General features: G+C 40.5%; 1 protein-coding gene across 1 annotated transcript; it reads right to left on the bottom strand.

Moving 5' to 3' along the window:
* Window positions 1-247: 247 nt before the first annotated feature.
* Window positions 248-14880, bottom strand: LOC149317349 (epidermal retinol dehydrogenase 2-like). Its single transcript, XM_089518880.1, has 6 exons — window positions 14557-14880; window positions 12169-12300; window positions 11192-11291; window positions 7930-8074; window positions 7578-7700; window positions 248-331 (listed from the first exon to the last, which is right to left on the bottom strand). The coding sequence occupies exons 1-6, from the start codon at window positions 14878-14880 to the stop codon at window positions 280-282; spliced, it is 876 nt and encodes a 291-aa protein (XP_089375006.1). The 3' UTR covers window positions 248-279.
* Between the last annotated feature and the right edge of the window lie 288 nt (window positions 14881-15168).

The following is a 15168-nucleotide window of genomic DNA, read 5'->3' on the forward strand; positions in this document are numbered from 1 at the left end:
AGAACTTACATTAGAACCTTATGCAAATTGTAAGAAAGGATGTATCAGTTAAACATTTGGAAGAACTTTAATAGGTATATTGATTTATTTTCAGCATGTTATACATACATGTGTTAAAGACAAGCCTAGAAAATATAGTGCTAAAAATACACAAAACCATAGATCACCAAGTATCAAGGATACTAATGGCCAAGAAGAATAATTCTTAGAGACCATATAGTACGACAATTAATCATCTGTTTTCTTTCTTCTTCAACCCAGCCTCTGAAGTAATCTAAATTAGATTCCAAGATATTCTGCAAGATGCAAAACCACTTTTTCAGGAAGAAATCTGCAACAAAAATTATTTCTGGTTAACTCTGGAAAAAATATAGTAATTTTTAGGATTGGCCCTGACTGCCTCCTCATTGTTTCAGCTATGAAGCTAAAAACATTTTGGGTTGGGTTTTTTTGCATGCCAGAGGGAAAATTCAGGTATGTTTCTGGTGTCAAAAAAGTCTTGAAATGGGGTACATGCACAAATAACCATGGACTGCACTTTCCCCACCTTTGCCTTAAAGGATTTCAGGTGGAAAGCCATTCAGGGATAAGATAACCTGGGGCCTGTTTGACATGGTTCATCCTATTAAGTAGGAAGAGTTTACTCTTAAGCGGATTTCCAATTGTCTGCTGTTCAGTTGTTTTTCCCAGCAGAAGGACTGGGGAGAGAGGCTTCATTGAGCAGTAGGTCGGTTGCCTAATCCATCCCTATGCTGTACCATGGATATAACAGTTGTTATATACAAATTCTTATAATGTAGCCATTTCCCCCCTCCAGTATAGTGATTATGGTTTCCTCTCCTTCTGATTCCTTTTTACCTATTTGGCCTGGAAAGACACCCCCCCCCCCCCCACTTTTCTCCCTTGGCAACTTGTTGTTGTCAAGTTGATTCTGACCTATGGATGTACCAAGGTGAGGATGTAGCCCACTGATTTTTAGATTTTTAAAATGTTGTTATCAACATGGCTAAGCAGAGATTTGAATCCTGATCTCTGGGAGTCCTGGTCCCACAAGCAAGCCACTACACAATGCTGGTACATGTTTATAAAATGTCATTTTCCTTTTCAAAAATATATGCTAAAAGTGTTCTTGGAATGCAAAGAACTGACACTTGTAAAGGACACGGTATAAACTGGTTGCACAGCAGGAGTGAGGAGTGCAGAAAGGTTTTGCAATCTCCTTCCTCCTGAAGTCTGGAACCACAATTTGGATACATTCATTGGGAGCTTTCTATTCTGAATCCAATTAATCAGCTTCCTTCAGCACTGTGGAGTTGAAAGACATTATCTATCTCCAATCTGCAGAGAAATGCCCTGAATTGTAGCAGGGACGTAGCCAGGATTTTGGGAATGGGGGGGTCAAGACTAAGTGCCACCATTTTGAGAGGCTAAGAGCCCCCCCCCCCCAAGACACAAAAAGAGGGTCGAGCGTTTACCCTCGACACCTCAATGACACCACTTTAACTTCCGTTATGGCTTCGTGCTATGGAATCTTGGGACTTGTAGTTTTGAGGACCTGTTGAGTTATCTGTCAGGTGCCACAACAAACTACAAATCCCAGTATTTCACAACATGGAGCCAAGGGCAGTTAAAGTGGCATCAAACTGGATTATTTTTTCAGTGCAGATGCAAACTGAGTCCTTCCTCTGAAGGTGTTTACATCAGATAAATTCAGCTCAATAAAGCAAAGTGCAGCTGTTCGAGCAATGAGCGGCAGCCACTCTGTTCATGCTCAGAGACACTCTGCTCATGCTTTGAGACACTGTATTCCAACTCCAGCTAAGAACCCAGGCTGCATCCACACAACATTTCATTCCCGCTTCCAAGAGGGATTTTTAATTTTAAGACAGACAGACAGACAGACAGACAGACACACACACACACACACACACACACTCTTTTTAATTCCAAGACTCATCCATCTATCTATCTATCTATCTATCTATCTATCTATCTACCATAATTTTTAATTCCAAGCCATTATACGTTCCTTTCTTTTTATAATAAACAAACCCCTTTAAGAGAATCCTATTTTGGGAGAAAGGCAGGGTATAAAATCAATCAATAAAAAATTATAGTGCAATAGTCCATCAGTGCATGGCTTGCATTATAAGACTTTATACCTTTATACATTTAAAAACAATTAAAATCACAGTAGGCTCAGAGTGCTATAGAATCATGGAATCATAGAGTTGGAAGAGACCCCAAGGGCCATCCAGTTCAACCCCATTCTGCCATGCAGGGACTCCCAGTCAAAGCATCCTCAACAAATTATGTAATGGAGGTGTCCATCTACATTGTAGAAAGATATACTATAGATTAATGCTATGGAAAATCACCACCTTGAGTCCGTATATTGGGAGAAAGGCAGGATATAAGAAAATAACAACAAAAACAACAATATCTGAGTATTGTAGTTTTGTGAGACATTTAGCATTCTTTGTCAGAGAGCTCTGGTGGCACAACAAACTACAAATCCCAGGATTTTCCATAGCATTAAAGTAGTGTCGAACTGGATTATTTCTGCAGTGTGCAGCCTTATTAGACTGCAGTTCCCAGCAGTCTGTGGTGCTGCTGGATGATGGGGCCTGCAGTCTAGCATTGCCTGGAGCAGGGCCATAGGACTCCACAGCCCCGATTCATCATCTTAGATTGATTCCATATATTAATTAATTAATCATAAAATCATAGAGTCGGAAGAGACCCCAAGAAGGGCCATCCAGTCCAACCCCATTCTACCATGCAGGAACTCTCCATCAAAGCATCCCCATTGACATGCTGAAAAAGGGCCAGCTAACTGTACTTTATTCTATTTGTCTTTTAAAAAAGAGAAAAAACAAGGCTGGAAGGAAGCCTCTTGCTTTTTTGCATCACAGACCCTCCTCTTTTTTGTTGTTGCAAAAATCCAGAAATGACTGTTTTTGAAAACATGAGTCCATTCCCAGGAGAAATGTCCAGAGTAGAGTCTGAGTCTCCTTTCTCTGGACTTCTGAAACCTAAATTATTCCAAAACCCAAAACTGACCCTGAGAGCATCTGGTCTGACCCCAACTCAAGGAAACTTGGGAATCCTGAAGGTTTAGATCAATTACTGAATTATTGAATTATACAAGGAATAGTGGTCTCAGGGTTTTGCTGACAGCTCAGTGTACAGAAGCACAACATTATTTTAAAAATATTGTGTATTAAATTACCTTCAGTCTATGTCTATGAGATGCATATGAAACATACATGGATCCCATCTCCCATTATATCCCATTAGACATACTGTATATAAATATAGCAAACTCTGAAAAACTCCAAAATCCAAAATCCATCTAGTCCTCAGCATTTTGGGTAAGGGATATTATTATTATTATTATTATTATTATTATTATTATTACTATATTGTATATGGATATAACTGCTGAAAGGAAAGTTAGAAGTCACCTTTTCTTTCTTTTATATCTCCTTTTAGAAGCTTCCTTCCTTCCTTTTTCTTTCTTCCTTTCTCCCCTTCCTCTTCCTCCCTTTCTTTTCCTTCTTTTCTTCAGTTCTCCCTCCCTATCATTCTTCCTTCCTTTTTTCCCTTCCTTCCCTTATTCTTCCTACTCTCCTTCCGCAGGAAGAGACTTTTATTCTGGCAAAAGCACAAGGGAGGAGGGGGAGGAGGAGGAGGCGTGGAAGCTGGACTCCGATGGAAACGAAAGGGAAAGAAATCACAGAGACCCACTCCCTCCCCCTCCTCTCTCTCTCTCTCTCTCTCCCCCCCCTCTGAGCTTGCAACTTCTGTTTTGTCTTTCCCCTTTTCCCTCTCCGAGTTCTCTGTGGTTTTGATGGAGGGGAGGAGGGGGGAGGAAGGAGCTTGAACGCCCCCAGGACCTGAAGGGGGGGTTCCGGACCCCAAACCCCCTCCCCCAGCTACGTCCCTGACTGTAGCAGACCACAGATATGCCCTTTCTGTTCCTCAGAACTCAGAGAAAGCATTCAAATAACCTATGATATGTATAAGGGAAAGATGGAAATAAGCTAAATTGTATGTATGTGCTTTTATCAGCTTACATTTTTGCTGTGCTTTGCAAGAATTTGTATTCAGTGTGGCTCACAACAGGTAAAGCAAGTCCTTTGAATCCTTACATTTTTATTTTTATCTTGGGTCTTCTAGTGTGCTGTGCTTTATATGACTGGTTGCTGTTATTTGTTCCTGCCATGCTAGGTGATACTGCAATCTGCAGTGGGTTTACTTCTGCGTAGACAGCCATACAATCACATATTGGTTCTTTCCACTTCATATTTGTCCCTCCCTGGTCATGAAATACTGTTTTTAAAAATCTCAGCAAACAAAAACTGGGCCCTTGGGCAGAAAATATTTTCTATTGTTTGTTTAATGTTGCATGTGGATGCACCTTCCCATAATAAGAAATCCATTCAATATTCCCTTGCGAACAGATGAAAATCTCAATTGTCATGGAATTTAAGTAAACGTTTCCCTTACTATCACCTTCAGGACCAAGGACTTTATTTATGGATTGTTCTATAATAATTTGTATGGCATTATAAAGCTTTATTTAAGTAGATATCTTACATTTTGGGAGAAAGGTGGAATATAAAATCAATCAATCAATCAATCAGTCATTCAACCAACCTAATCCCAAATCAGATATTCTGGTTGGAAATTCTTATGTTGCTTCATTCTTATGTTGCAGGGACTTTATGGCTGTTGGCTGGAATCTTGCATTACGAGATAGATGTCTGACATGCAGCCACATCTCTGTAGCTACATGTCCGGGATCTCTCTCTTATTCTCTCTCTCTGTATGTGCCTTCAAATCCCTTGTTTACTTATTGTGACCTCATGAATTTCATAGTGTTTTCTTAAGCAAGGAATACTCAGAGGTGGTTTTGCAAGTCCCCTCCCTTGAAATATAGCCTACAACACCTGGTATTTGTCGGTGATTTCCCACCTAAGTACTAACCAAGATCAGACAGGGTCTGGTGCCTTTGGGGTATTTAGGTTGCTCACTCCACACAAAATCCACCTTTTATGCAATGCACCCTCCCTAACATGGCCATTTCTGTGTCATTAAGAGTGGGAAGGGAACTCAGCAGAAACACATCTAGCTATAGTCCTCTAGTTGGACGCATTGCAACAGGTCCCCAGAAACTCACTACAAATGATGTCCTTGCAGTGCATTGAGCTAAAGGAAAAAAGCTGGATGCATCTCTGCTGACTCCGCTTCCCACTCTCTAATGACATAGAAATGAAGATGGGAGGGCAGTTGCATTGCTTAAAAGGTGAAGTTTAAGGGGAGGATTTTGGTCAATGTCCAGTTGATCTGATCTGCACAATGAACAAAAAGCTGGGTTAAGGTAAAAGTAATCCCTTGACATGGAAAAGGGAGGAGTTAAAATAGGAGAAAGAAATATCAACAATCTGAAATATGCTAACAACACTATAATAGTAGAAGAGAACCTCACAGACCTGGAACAACTACTAAGGAAGATCAAAGAAGAAAGTGCAAAGACAGGCTTAATGTGAAAACAAAAGTAATGACCGAATACATACATTCAAACTAGACAACGGGGAAATAGAAATAGTAAAAGACTTCTCTTTTCTGGGATTACCTAGGATTCCAGTCATTGACTGGAATGGGGACTGCAGCTAGGAAATCAGAAGAGGATTAAGAATGGGGAGGGTGGCTATGAAAGAACTAGAAAAGATCCGAAAATGCAAAGACATACCACTCAGCACAAAGGATCATACAAGCCATTGTATTCCCTATTACCATGTATGGATGTGAGAGTTGGACAGTCAAGAAAGAAGATGGGAGGAAAACCAACTCATTTGAAATGTGCTGCTGGAGAAGAGTGCTGAGGATTCCATGGAGAGGCCAAAAGGACAAACAAATGGGTCCTGGAGCAGATCAAGCCAGAAATATCTCTAGAAGCCAAGATGACAAGACTTAGGCGATTATCACACAGAGGCTTACCGTGGTTAAAACATGGCTAAATCATTCCCAAAGTGCACGGGTGTGATAGCTAATCGTGCTTGCCGCCCATGATTTAATTGTCATCGAGGCATCCCGCTCCTCTCCCTTCATCAAAGCGTTTGCGGAGCAGTCATTTTTCAACAATGGGAACTTCTGTGTTTGGACAAATGGCTGCTCCACAAACGCTTTGATGACGAGTGGGATGCCTCAATGATGATTAAATTACTGGAGGCAAGTGTGATTGGCTATCACACCCATGCACTTTAGGAATGATTTAGCCATGTTGTCGCCATGGTAAGCCTCCATGTAATAATTGCCCTAGACTGTCATACTTTGGACACATCATGAGAAGGCCTGAATCGTTGCAAAAAACAATAATGTTAGGAAAGGTGGAGAGAAGTAGAAAGAGAGGAAGGCTACATGCTAGATAGATAGACTTTATTAAAGAGACCATGAATATGAGTTGCAGGAGCTGGGCAGAGCAGTAGAGGACAGGGGGGCCTGGAGATGTCTCATCCATAGGGTTGCCATGGGTTGAGATTGACACAAAGGCAGTTAACAACAACGTTAACAACAACAACAACAACAACAACAACAACAACAAAAGTCCCTTGACATGAATGTCTAGTTGCAACTGACTGCAGGGGGCCATGCTCATCTGCGTTACTAAGCTGAAGAGCCAGTGTTGTCCGAAGATGACTCCAGTGGTCATGTGACCAGCATGAATGCACTGAACACTGTTACCTTCCCACCTAAGTGGTACTTATTTATCTACTTACATTTGCATGCTTTCCAACTGCTAGGTTGGCAGAAGCTGGGACTAGTGACAGGAGCTCATGCTGCTCTTGGACCTCGAACTGCCAACCTTCAGATCTTCTGATTGTCAGAATTGGTGTCTTTTTCTTTTCTTTTTTTTTTTTTTTGCATCTTAACCACTAAGCGACCGCATCCGCACTGCAGAAATAATCCAGCTTGACACCACTTTAACTGTCATGGCTCAGTGCTGTGGAATTCTGGAAATTGCCATTTAATGTGAGACCAGAGCTCTCTTATAGAGAGCTGTCAATAAATGTCTCTCAAAACTACAATTCCCAGAATTCCATAGCATTGAGTCATGACAGTTAAAGTGGTGTCAAACTGGATTATTTCTGCAGTATGGCTGGAGCCTCAGTAACAGAAAGCCACATTAGTTAAGTTGCTGGAAAAAGACTTATTTCAAACCCAGGAAATACTCTTCTCAGCAATTTGTTATGATTAAACCATTATGATTCAATGAATCTACAAAGGCAAAAGTATTTACAAAAAGTATTTAGCAAAAAAAAAAGGGACTATGTTTATTACCACCTTCCCCATGCAAAACACTTAAAGGATGTGTCACTATGAAATAAAATGAAATGAAAAATAGAAACTAGAGCATTGGGTGTCAGATATTAATTGAAATTAATTGGGTAAACTTTAATAGCAACACGCCTGTTTAAATCCCACAGTTTCCAGTAATTTCCTTTGTTTCATTGGTTACTGAAGAATATTTGACCAAAGAGAAAACTCAGGAAGGAAAATTACATGCTTACATTTTAAGAAGAATAAGTCGTGCATAGGGTGGCAAGACCACATAAAATTTCTCTTTCAGAATACCATCCACAATCTGCCTGCCTATATATTCTGCATCGAAGACAGGAAGTCGAATTGGCCTCCTAAAGAGAGACAAAATGTTGATTCTATAAATCCGGGAGGGGGGAAAAAACATCCTGTATGTATGATTATTAAAAGTTCTGACTAAAAGCTCCTAGTTCTAGTGACCCTTAAGATCTTAGTCTTCTATTGCTGGGCCAGGTGGTTCTCATCCCACATGGCAAATCCCACCAGATGTGCCCAAGTCCCATTTTTATTGAACTGAATTAGTATTAAAACTTTGGCACTTACACTGTTTTTGCGTTAGTAATTAATTTTGTATCCACGTAACCAGGACAAACAATGGTTGTTTTAATGCCTTTGTTTCCTGTATTTCTCAGTTCAAAAGCAATAGATTCTAAAAAGCCAAATGCTGCAGATTTGCTTGCAGAATAGTCTGTAAAAGGAAGCGAAAAAGTGGAATATACACCAACGAAAAGAACTGAAATATTACTTCTTGCATATACTATTTAGAGAAAAATGGGGGGGGGGGGGAATCTGATGTCAAATATATTGTTGTTACAAACCTGCCTCAAAACCCAACCATAAAACCAATTAAATAAATGGGTACTTACAGTTAAATGTACTGAATTTGGTCGTGGCAAAATATAAGATTTCTAATTCATACATTATTAGTTTAACATATAAGATAGATATATCTTATTTCTTCTCCCATTTTAAATTCCACAGGTTAAAATATTTCATTTTTTGAACTGTACCTCAAATATGCTGAATGAAAATTATTATATTCTAGCTTTCTTAAGTGCATGCTATTTTTTTTAAAATAGAGAATAACATTTAAACATGGAAAACCACACTACTATCAAAAATGGTACAGCCTAGGAAGGACTTCACCACTTGCTGTTGAGCTAGTCCAGAATGAATAAGGGTTGTGAATTGGGTTGTCAGTAAAAATACTCCTAGGTAAGTGTGATGGGACGTCTGCAATGAATTGTACATTAGAAAGACCTGAAAGATTCAAGTTGTGTCTTAAATATTTTGCTCATCATTCTAAAAGAAAGTGTTCCATAATCCACCCCCTTCCAGTTTTTCTGGAAAAAAGATAAACAATCCTCCCACCAAAATTTCCCCCCAGGTTTCTTGCAAGCCTTTACATCTCCAGTTATGAAACCACATTCGGGAGAAGTTATGAATGAGAAACTACGCTGGTGTCACCTCTGCAATCATTTCAGTGTCAGATGAAAGGCTTTTCTGTTTGCTTGGGCATTTAGAGGTGTTAAGTCTCTTTTGTAACCTCTCCTTCTTTTGTGTCATGACTGAGGTTTATTTTTCTGATGTTGCATATCACTTGTTTTCTGTTCTGATACAGTTTACTGAAGAACAGTTAATTAAAAATCTAAATAAATAATAAGTGAATGGAATTACAATTAGCTCTTAGTATCTCCCCCCCCCTTGAGATAATAAATAAAGTGGGACCTCAGGTTCCATGCTACCCAATTGTGGTGCAACACATGTACAACACAGGTTAGCATACACACACCATCATTGGGAATAATGGAATACAGACATCCATGGATGCGCCAACCTGTAGATGACAAGCCTGTGTTTGGGAAGGGCCCATGGTGTTTCCTAACACACAAACACACCTATATAGATATATTTCTCTAGTTTATTTTCTCAATATGTAATGTCAAATTCGAATTACTTGTCCCAAATCATTTAGTTGCACTGAATCAATGTCACTGACATAATTGTTGACATATCAAATTCTTACTGATTCCAAGTGTCAACTCTAATTGGGAAAAAATAATTGGATTAAGGTTAATCCATGCAATCTTAATATAAAATGTGTTAAATGTAGGAAGTTTGGATTAGACAATTTAGGTTATTATTACTATCCTGGGGGAGGGCTTACATTCAGTCCCACCACCCTCACAGGCCCATCTTATGAGGATTCAGGAGAGCTCATTTTGAGGATTCAGGAGAGCTGCTCCCACCCTGTGGAATTCTCTTCCAAGGAAGGATGTTGGGTCTTACACTGGGAGAAGGTTGGGATGCCAATTAATTAAGGCAAATAAGTCTCTACTCGCAACAGAAATTCCCTTAGCCCATTATACAGTGGGCCCTGGGTATCTGCGGAGGATCCGTTCTGCCCCCCCCCCCCCCCACGGATACAAAAATCCGTGGATGCTCAACTTTCATAATACTCAATGGTGGCATGGCCATACAGCCGTGCTACTATTGGGGACAATAGGACTTTGCCCCTCCCCCCAGACACCCAAAGCCCCTCTCATCATAGCAGGGGGCTGTCTCCTCCTCCTCCTCCTCCCACTGCTATGGCTGCCACATAGTTGTGGCCGTCACTTTTCCCCCCTCCTCTTCCTCCTCCTCTTTAACCCTGGCTGATGCCCGGCCATTCTTCCTTCCTCCTCCTCCTCTTTGCTCCTGGCCACTACTGTGGCCATTCTTCCTTGCTCCTCCTCTTCTTCCTTCTACCTCCTCCTCTTCCTTCCTCCTTTTCCTCTTTTCCCCCAGCTGCAGCCATAGCCATTCTTCCTTCCTCCTTCTCCTCTGCCCCCCCCCCCCCCAGGCTTGCTGTCTGTGGATGCTTAAATCTGTGGATGGCAAGTCCGCGGATATGGAGGGCTCATTGTATATAAATTCTCTTTCAGATTGTGGCATTACTGGTTGCAGGGGGGTATGGCCTATACCAGGTAATATGTCTGCAGGGGGTGACAGGTGACAGCCCAGAGGAGGGGGTGTACAGACTACACCAGGTGACACCCTAGAGGAGGGGGTGACACCCATGTGGGCCCAGCCCCTTTGGTACAGAAAGGGTGAAAGTGCACCCTTCCCAACTACTCTGTTACTGGGCTCCCTCTCTGGGGAGGAATAATAGAATCATAGACTTATAAAAGATTATCACACTAGGGCTTACCATCTCTCAATCATCCCTGGATCGTTGAGGAAGCATGCGTGTATGAAAGCCTGGTGTGTTTCCTCATTATCAGAGAACTGTCGTCTTCATCCAGTGTCACTGAATCGTTCAGGGAGAGTGAATTTCCCCTTAATGGAAACTTTGCATTAAGAGGAAATTCAGTCTCCCTGAACGATTCAGTGACACTAGAGGGAGATGATGATTCCCTGATGATGAGGAAGCGCACCAGTGTTCACACACGCATGCACACCACCCCTCCACACCAGGAGACAATCTAGCTGATGACTGTATAAGTTAATATATTTATTTGCTTAGGCTCTATAGCAAAAAAGCTCTTGACTCCCCCACCCCCCTCCCCTGGCAAAGGTGTGGAGAAGCATGAGTCAAGGGCACCAAAGATCCAAATCTCCTAAAGACATAAAGCCAGGACAAAAGAAAGCCGAAGGAAGGGTAATCTTAAATAGCTTCCAAGACCTCTAGCGTGGGAAGGGGTTGGATTAAGCTTATGCTGGCCCAAAACAGGCGACCTACAAATTAAAATGCAAGGATTCAGATGCAGTTATCCTGAGTCTGTGCTAGAATCATACAAGGATAATATACATATGGCTCACTGACCTGTAAGTTTGTAGCAGCCGCACAGTGCTGCTATACTTGCAATAGTAACCAAATGTCCCTGGTTGCAAGCAATCATGGCTGGAAGAAAGGCTTTGCAAGTCTGTAACACAAGGGGGTAAACCATCATTAATGCTCAGCATGTTTCATATCATTTTGCTATTTGCCTCTGCAAAATAATGGGTCAGCACACTGCAATGAAAGTAAATATGCTGGTATAATAAATCATGATAATCATGATAAATCATGAGAATAAGTAGTATTCATTCAGCATCTTGACATCAATTTACCTTCTGAATACTTAAAAGAATTAAGAACTTTTGGGGAAATTAAGCTCATATCTGTTTTTGTTGAGGTATTAATGAAGGAAAGAAGGGGCTAAACACAATAGCTAGGGATCATTGGGGAGGAAGAGGAGGAAGAAGAGGCAAAAGAGAGCATTAGCAGAGCAGGTGTGCCTGGAGTCTCCCTCTCCTCCTCCTCAGTCCTCCTTTGGGGGGATTCTTCTGGGTCCCCTACCTCCCCGCTTTTCTACCTGGGGCGTTGGCTGAGGTCTGAGTGGGGGGTAGGCAGGGCCAGGGGCACCATGTGGGTCCTGTGGGAACCCCAGAGGAGGAGGAGGACCCGCGCCACCCCATCCCATCCCAGCTCTTCCTTCCTTCCTTCCTTCCTTCCTTCCTTCCTTCCTTCCTTCCATTGCCATCTGGGAAGGGAGGGGGCAGATGAGGGAACAGAGCGGTGGGGGGAGAGAAGGAGGAGGAGGCAGCCATGAGGGTCCGGAGTAGCAAAGCCCCATTATCCCAATGGCAGTGTAGCCCTGTGGCTGTGCCATCATTAAGGAGAATAGGACTTGAGTATCCATGGACATTGGTATCCATGGGGGTATCTGGAATGGATTCCCCTGCAGATACTGGGGGCCCATGGTACCAGTTTTAAGTCATAACATTTTTCATTTATACAATACAGAAAAACATTATTACCCAGAAATGTGCCTTAGTGTTGACCTCTAGTGTTTCTTCCATATCAGAGTCAGGAAGATCAATGAAATCCTTTCCACACAATATACCTGCGTTGTTGATTAGAATATTTACATCTCCTACTTCTTTTTTAACCTGCAGTGAAAAAGAAAACTTGAGATATCATGATGAATGCACACTCTCATTTATTAATGCAGCTTAGACTGTGTTATCATACAATACTCTTAGTATAAGTATATCAAAGCAGACAAGATTTTTTTCTGTTTCATTAGACAGGAACTTCATTCATGTTTCTGTGCAATATTCTTACTAAAATTGTTCTTTTTTTGGAAAAAAAGTCTGACAGTTGTTCAGATGTATTTGTATGGAAGAGGAAACAACAGTGAAAACCAGTCTATACATGGCATAGTGTATACCAGCCTTATGACTGTCGTATTAAGATCAGTGGTACTTTGATAACAAAATTCCTGCTTTTCACTGTTTCAGTGAACAACTTTAGGCTACTTGCACTAGATATAAACATGCAGTGAAGGCAGAGTTCGGAAAAACTATACCTCTCTGAATCCTCCACCCAGTGTTGCAACTGGTCATGCTGACTGGGGGAGTCCAGGAGCTAGATTTAAGGGACCCAAGGTGGCTCATAGATAAAAAAACATTTTAAAAATTACAATAAAATTTAAAGCAATTATCATCATCTAAGAACAATATAAAGTCATATAAAATATACAAAAGAATAACTGTGTTAAACTTTGAATAAAACTAAGCAGATTTATCAAGATAGCAAAAAAGTCCCTGGATGTACTGAGACATTCCAATTCTTTTTTTATTTTATCACCATATTCATGGTTTGCATCCAAATTCTTTCTTGGAAATGTCTCGGGTTTCCCTCACTCCCCCCTCCTTTGTGTCCTTTCTCCTCCCCCTTCCACTGATCATATGTCACATCTAGTCTCAAGCAAAGTTTCTGAAATTGCCTTTCACCATTTTCTGCCTGAAATTATGGAGAGCTGTTACAGCCCATAAAAATTATATTTAGGGTATAGACATATCAAAGGTCTGACTCAGTATAAGGAAGCTTCCTATATTTCTATGTTCCACCAAAACAGCTTACTGTGCCTTAGACAAATTTAAGTTCAGAAATTAGGGTGGTGCTGAGGAAACAAACCACAGACAACATCTTCCCAGGTTCAGTTGTGCTTTGGAGAATATTCATCAACTTCTTGTTTATTTTGCCTTCATATATTGAAGTCTGAGAACCCAAGTTTATTAAGCCAATGTGAGTCCCACCAGCGACGTAGCCAGGATTTTGGGAAGGGGGGGATCCAGACTAAGTGCCACTATTATAATGGGGCTTGGGTGGGGCGGCGTGGCGGCACACACCATTCATTTTATCTAATAGAGGGGGGGTCTGGACTCCAAGGACCCCCCCGGCTACGTCCCTGGTCCCACATTTGGGTTCTATTCCCAGCTACATCAGACCTAAGCATGTTATGTGAAATCAGTGAGAAAAGACTTTCAATGAAGAATTACTTCCGAAAGGACTCCTTTGCTTTGTGCAGGCAACTGTAGTCTGATAAAGGCATCTGAAGGAAAAGGGGAGGATTGGAGCCTTTCATTCCCCTAAGCACTTCCTCACATCCTTTAGGATGCCTACATTCTAGGATCCTCAAATCCTAGAACAGATTTGGAAGGAATGGGAGGCAGTGGAGTGAAACAATAGCTGCCACTTTTATTTGTCCACTTTGCTCTACATAGTTCTATTTCCAAGTAAGGACAACTAAATCTGTTCACTGTTAGCTCCTCTCAGTTTTTTTTTCCTTCTTAAATTTTTTTCTGTTTTGGATCTGCATCAGTTTATGCTCAATGATTTGTATGCATTTGTGTGTGCATGTCTTCCTAATGTATGCATTTTTTGTTTTGAAGATTGCTTAAGATCATTATTTATTGTGAGTGGTTTGGCAACACTTTTTGTACTTTTTACTCTAACGTATATATTTTGTGCACATTTCCCCTTAACATATACATGCAGATAAAGCATTTTCTGGCTTGAGTGTTGCATCACAAGATTTTATCAAATACTGAGGAATAATGTGTTGGCTGTTCCAGCTCCCATATTGATTTGAGAGATATGAATATCAAAATGAGAAGCAAATGAAACCATATTCAAAACAAAAGCCCATCCCTATTACTACAGCTTCAAACTGAGTTAAATCCAAGTGCACTCTTATATCTGACTTGTAAACTACTTATGTCTTACTTTAGATTTTCCTGATCTTATACAACTATTAGATAATTTTCATACATCAATTTGCTAAATATTTTTTGTTTAAAACAATTAAAATTATATAAGAAATTTACAATAATATTAAGAAAGAGGATCCATGTGTTTACCTGATCTGCCACTGCATAGATTTCTTTCTTTATGCGCAAATCACATTTGTAGGTATAAACAGCTAGAGCCCCACTGGCTAGGACAAGCTCAGCAGTTTCTTTGTTGTGTTCTTCATCAATATCCCAGAGAACTAGAATTGCACCAAGACGTGCAAAATTTAATGCAATCTGTCTTCCAATTCCATTTGCAGATCCTGTAACAAGCACTACTTGTCCAGTAACATCCTTTCTCACAGAAAAGAACATCAAAATGAAGGCTTCAAAACAGTAATAAATAAGCAAAATGATAAATTTGAGGCTGTCCAAGATGTTTCCGGGAGACATGATTCAGTTGATGATATCTTCGTAATTAAAAATAATAATAATAGATCATATTTTCTCAAAAATACGGTAATCTAATTTGCAATTTTTTCCAGGAAAAAATGTTTTTTAAAAATAAATAAATTTCTACAATATTTGAGGTAGATGCTTCTTTCTTAGCCTCATAATGAGAGTCATTGTACCTCATCTACTATTGTGGTTGTTATGAGGTTATTATATTATAAAGCTCTCTGTATAGTTAGGGAGTGTACATATCTTTCTTTTGTGGTTAGTTTTGTTTGTACACAACAA

This window comes from Sceloporus occidentalis, unplaced genomic scaffold (genome assembly GCF_023333645.1).
Source record: "Sceloporus occidentalis isolate IW3139 unplaced genomic scaffold, rSceOcc1.0.p SCAF_3, whole genome shotgun sequence".
NCBI classification, from domain to species: Eukaryota; Metazoa; Chordata; class Lepidosauria; order Squamata; family Phrynosomatidae; genus Sceloporus; species Sceloporus occidentalis.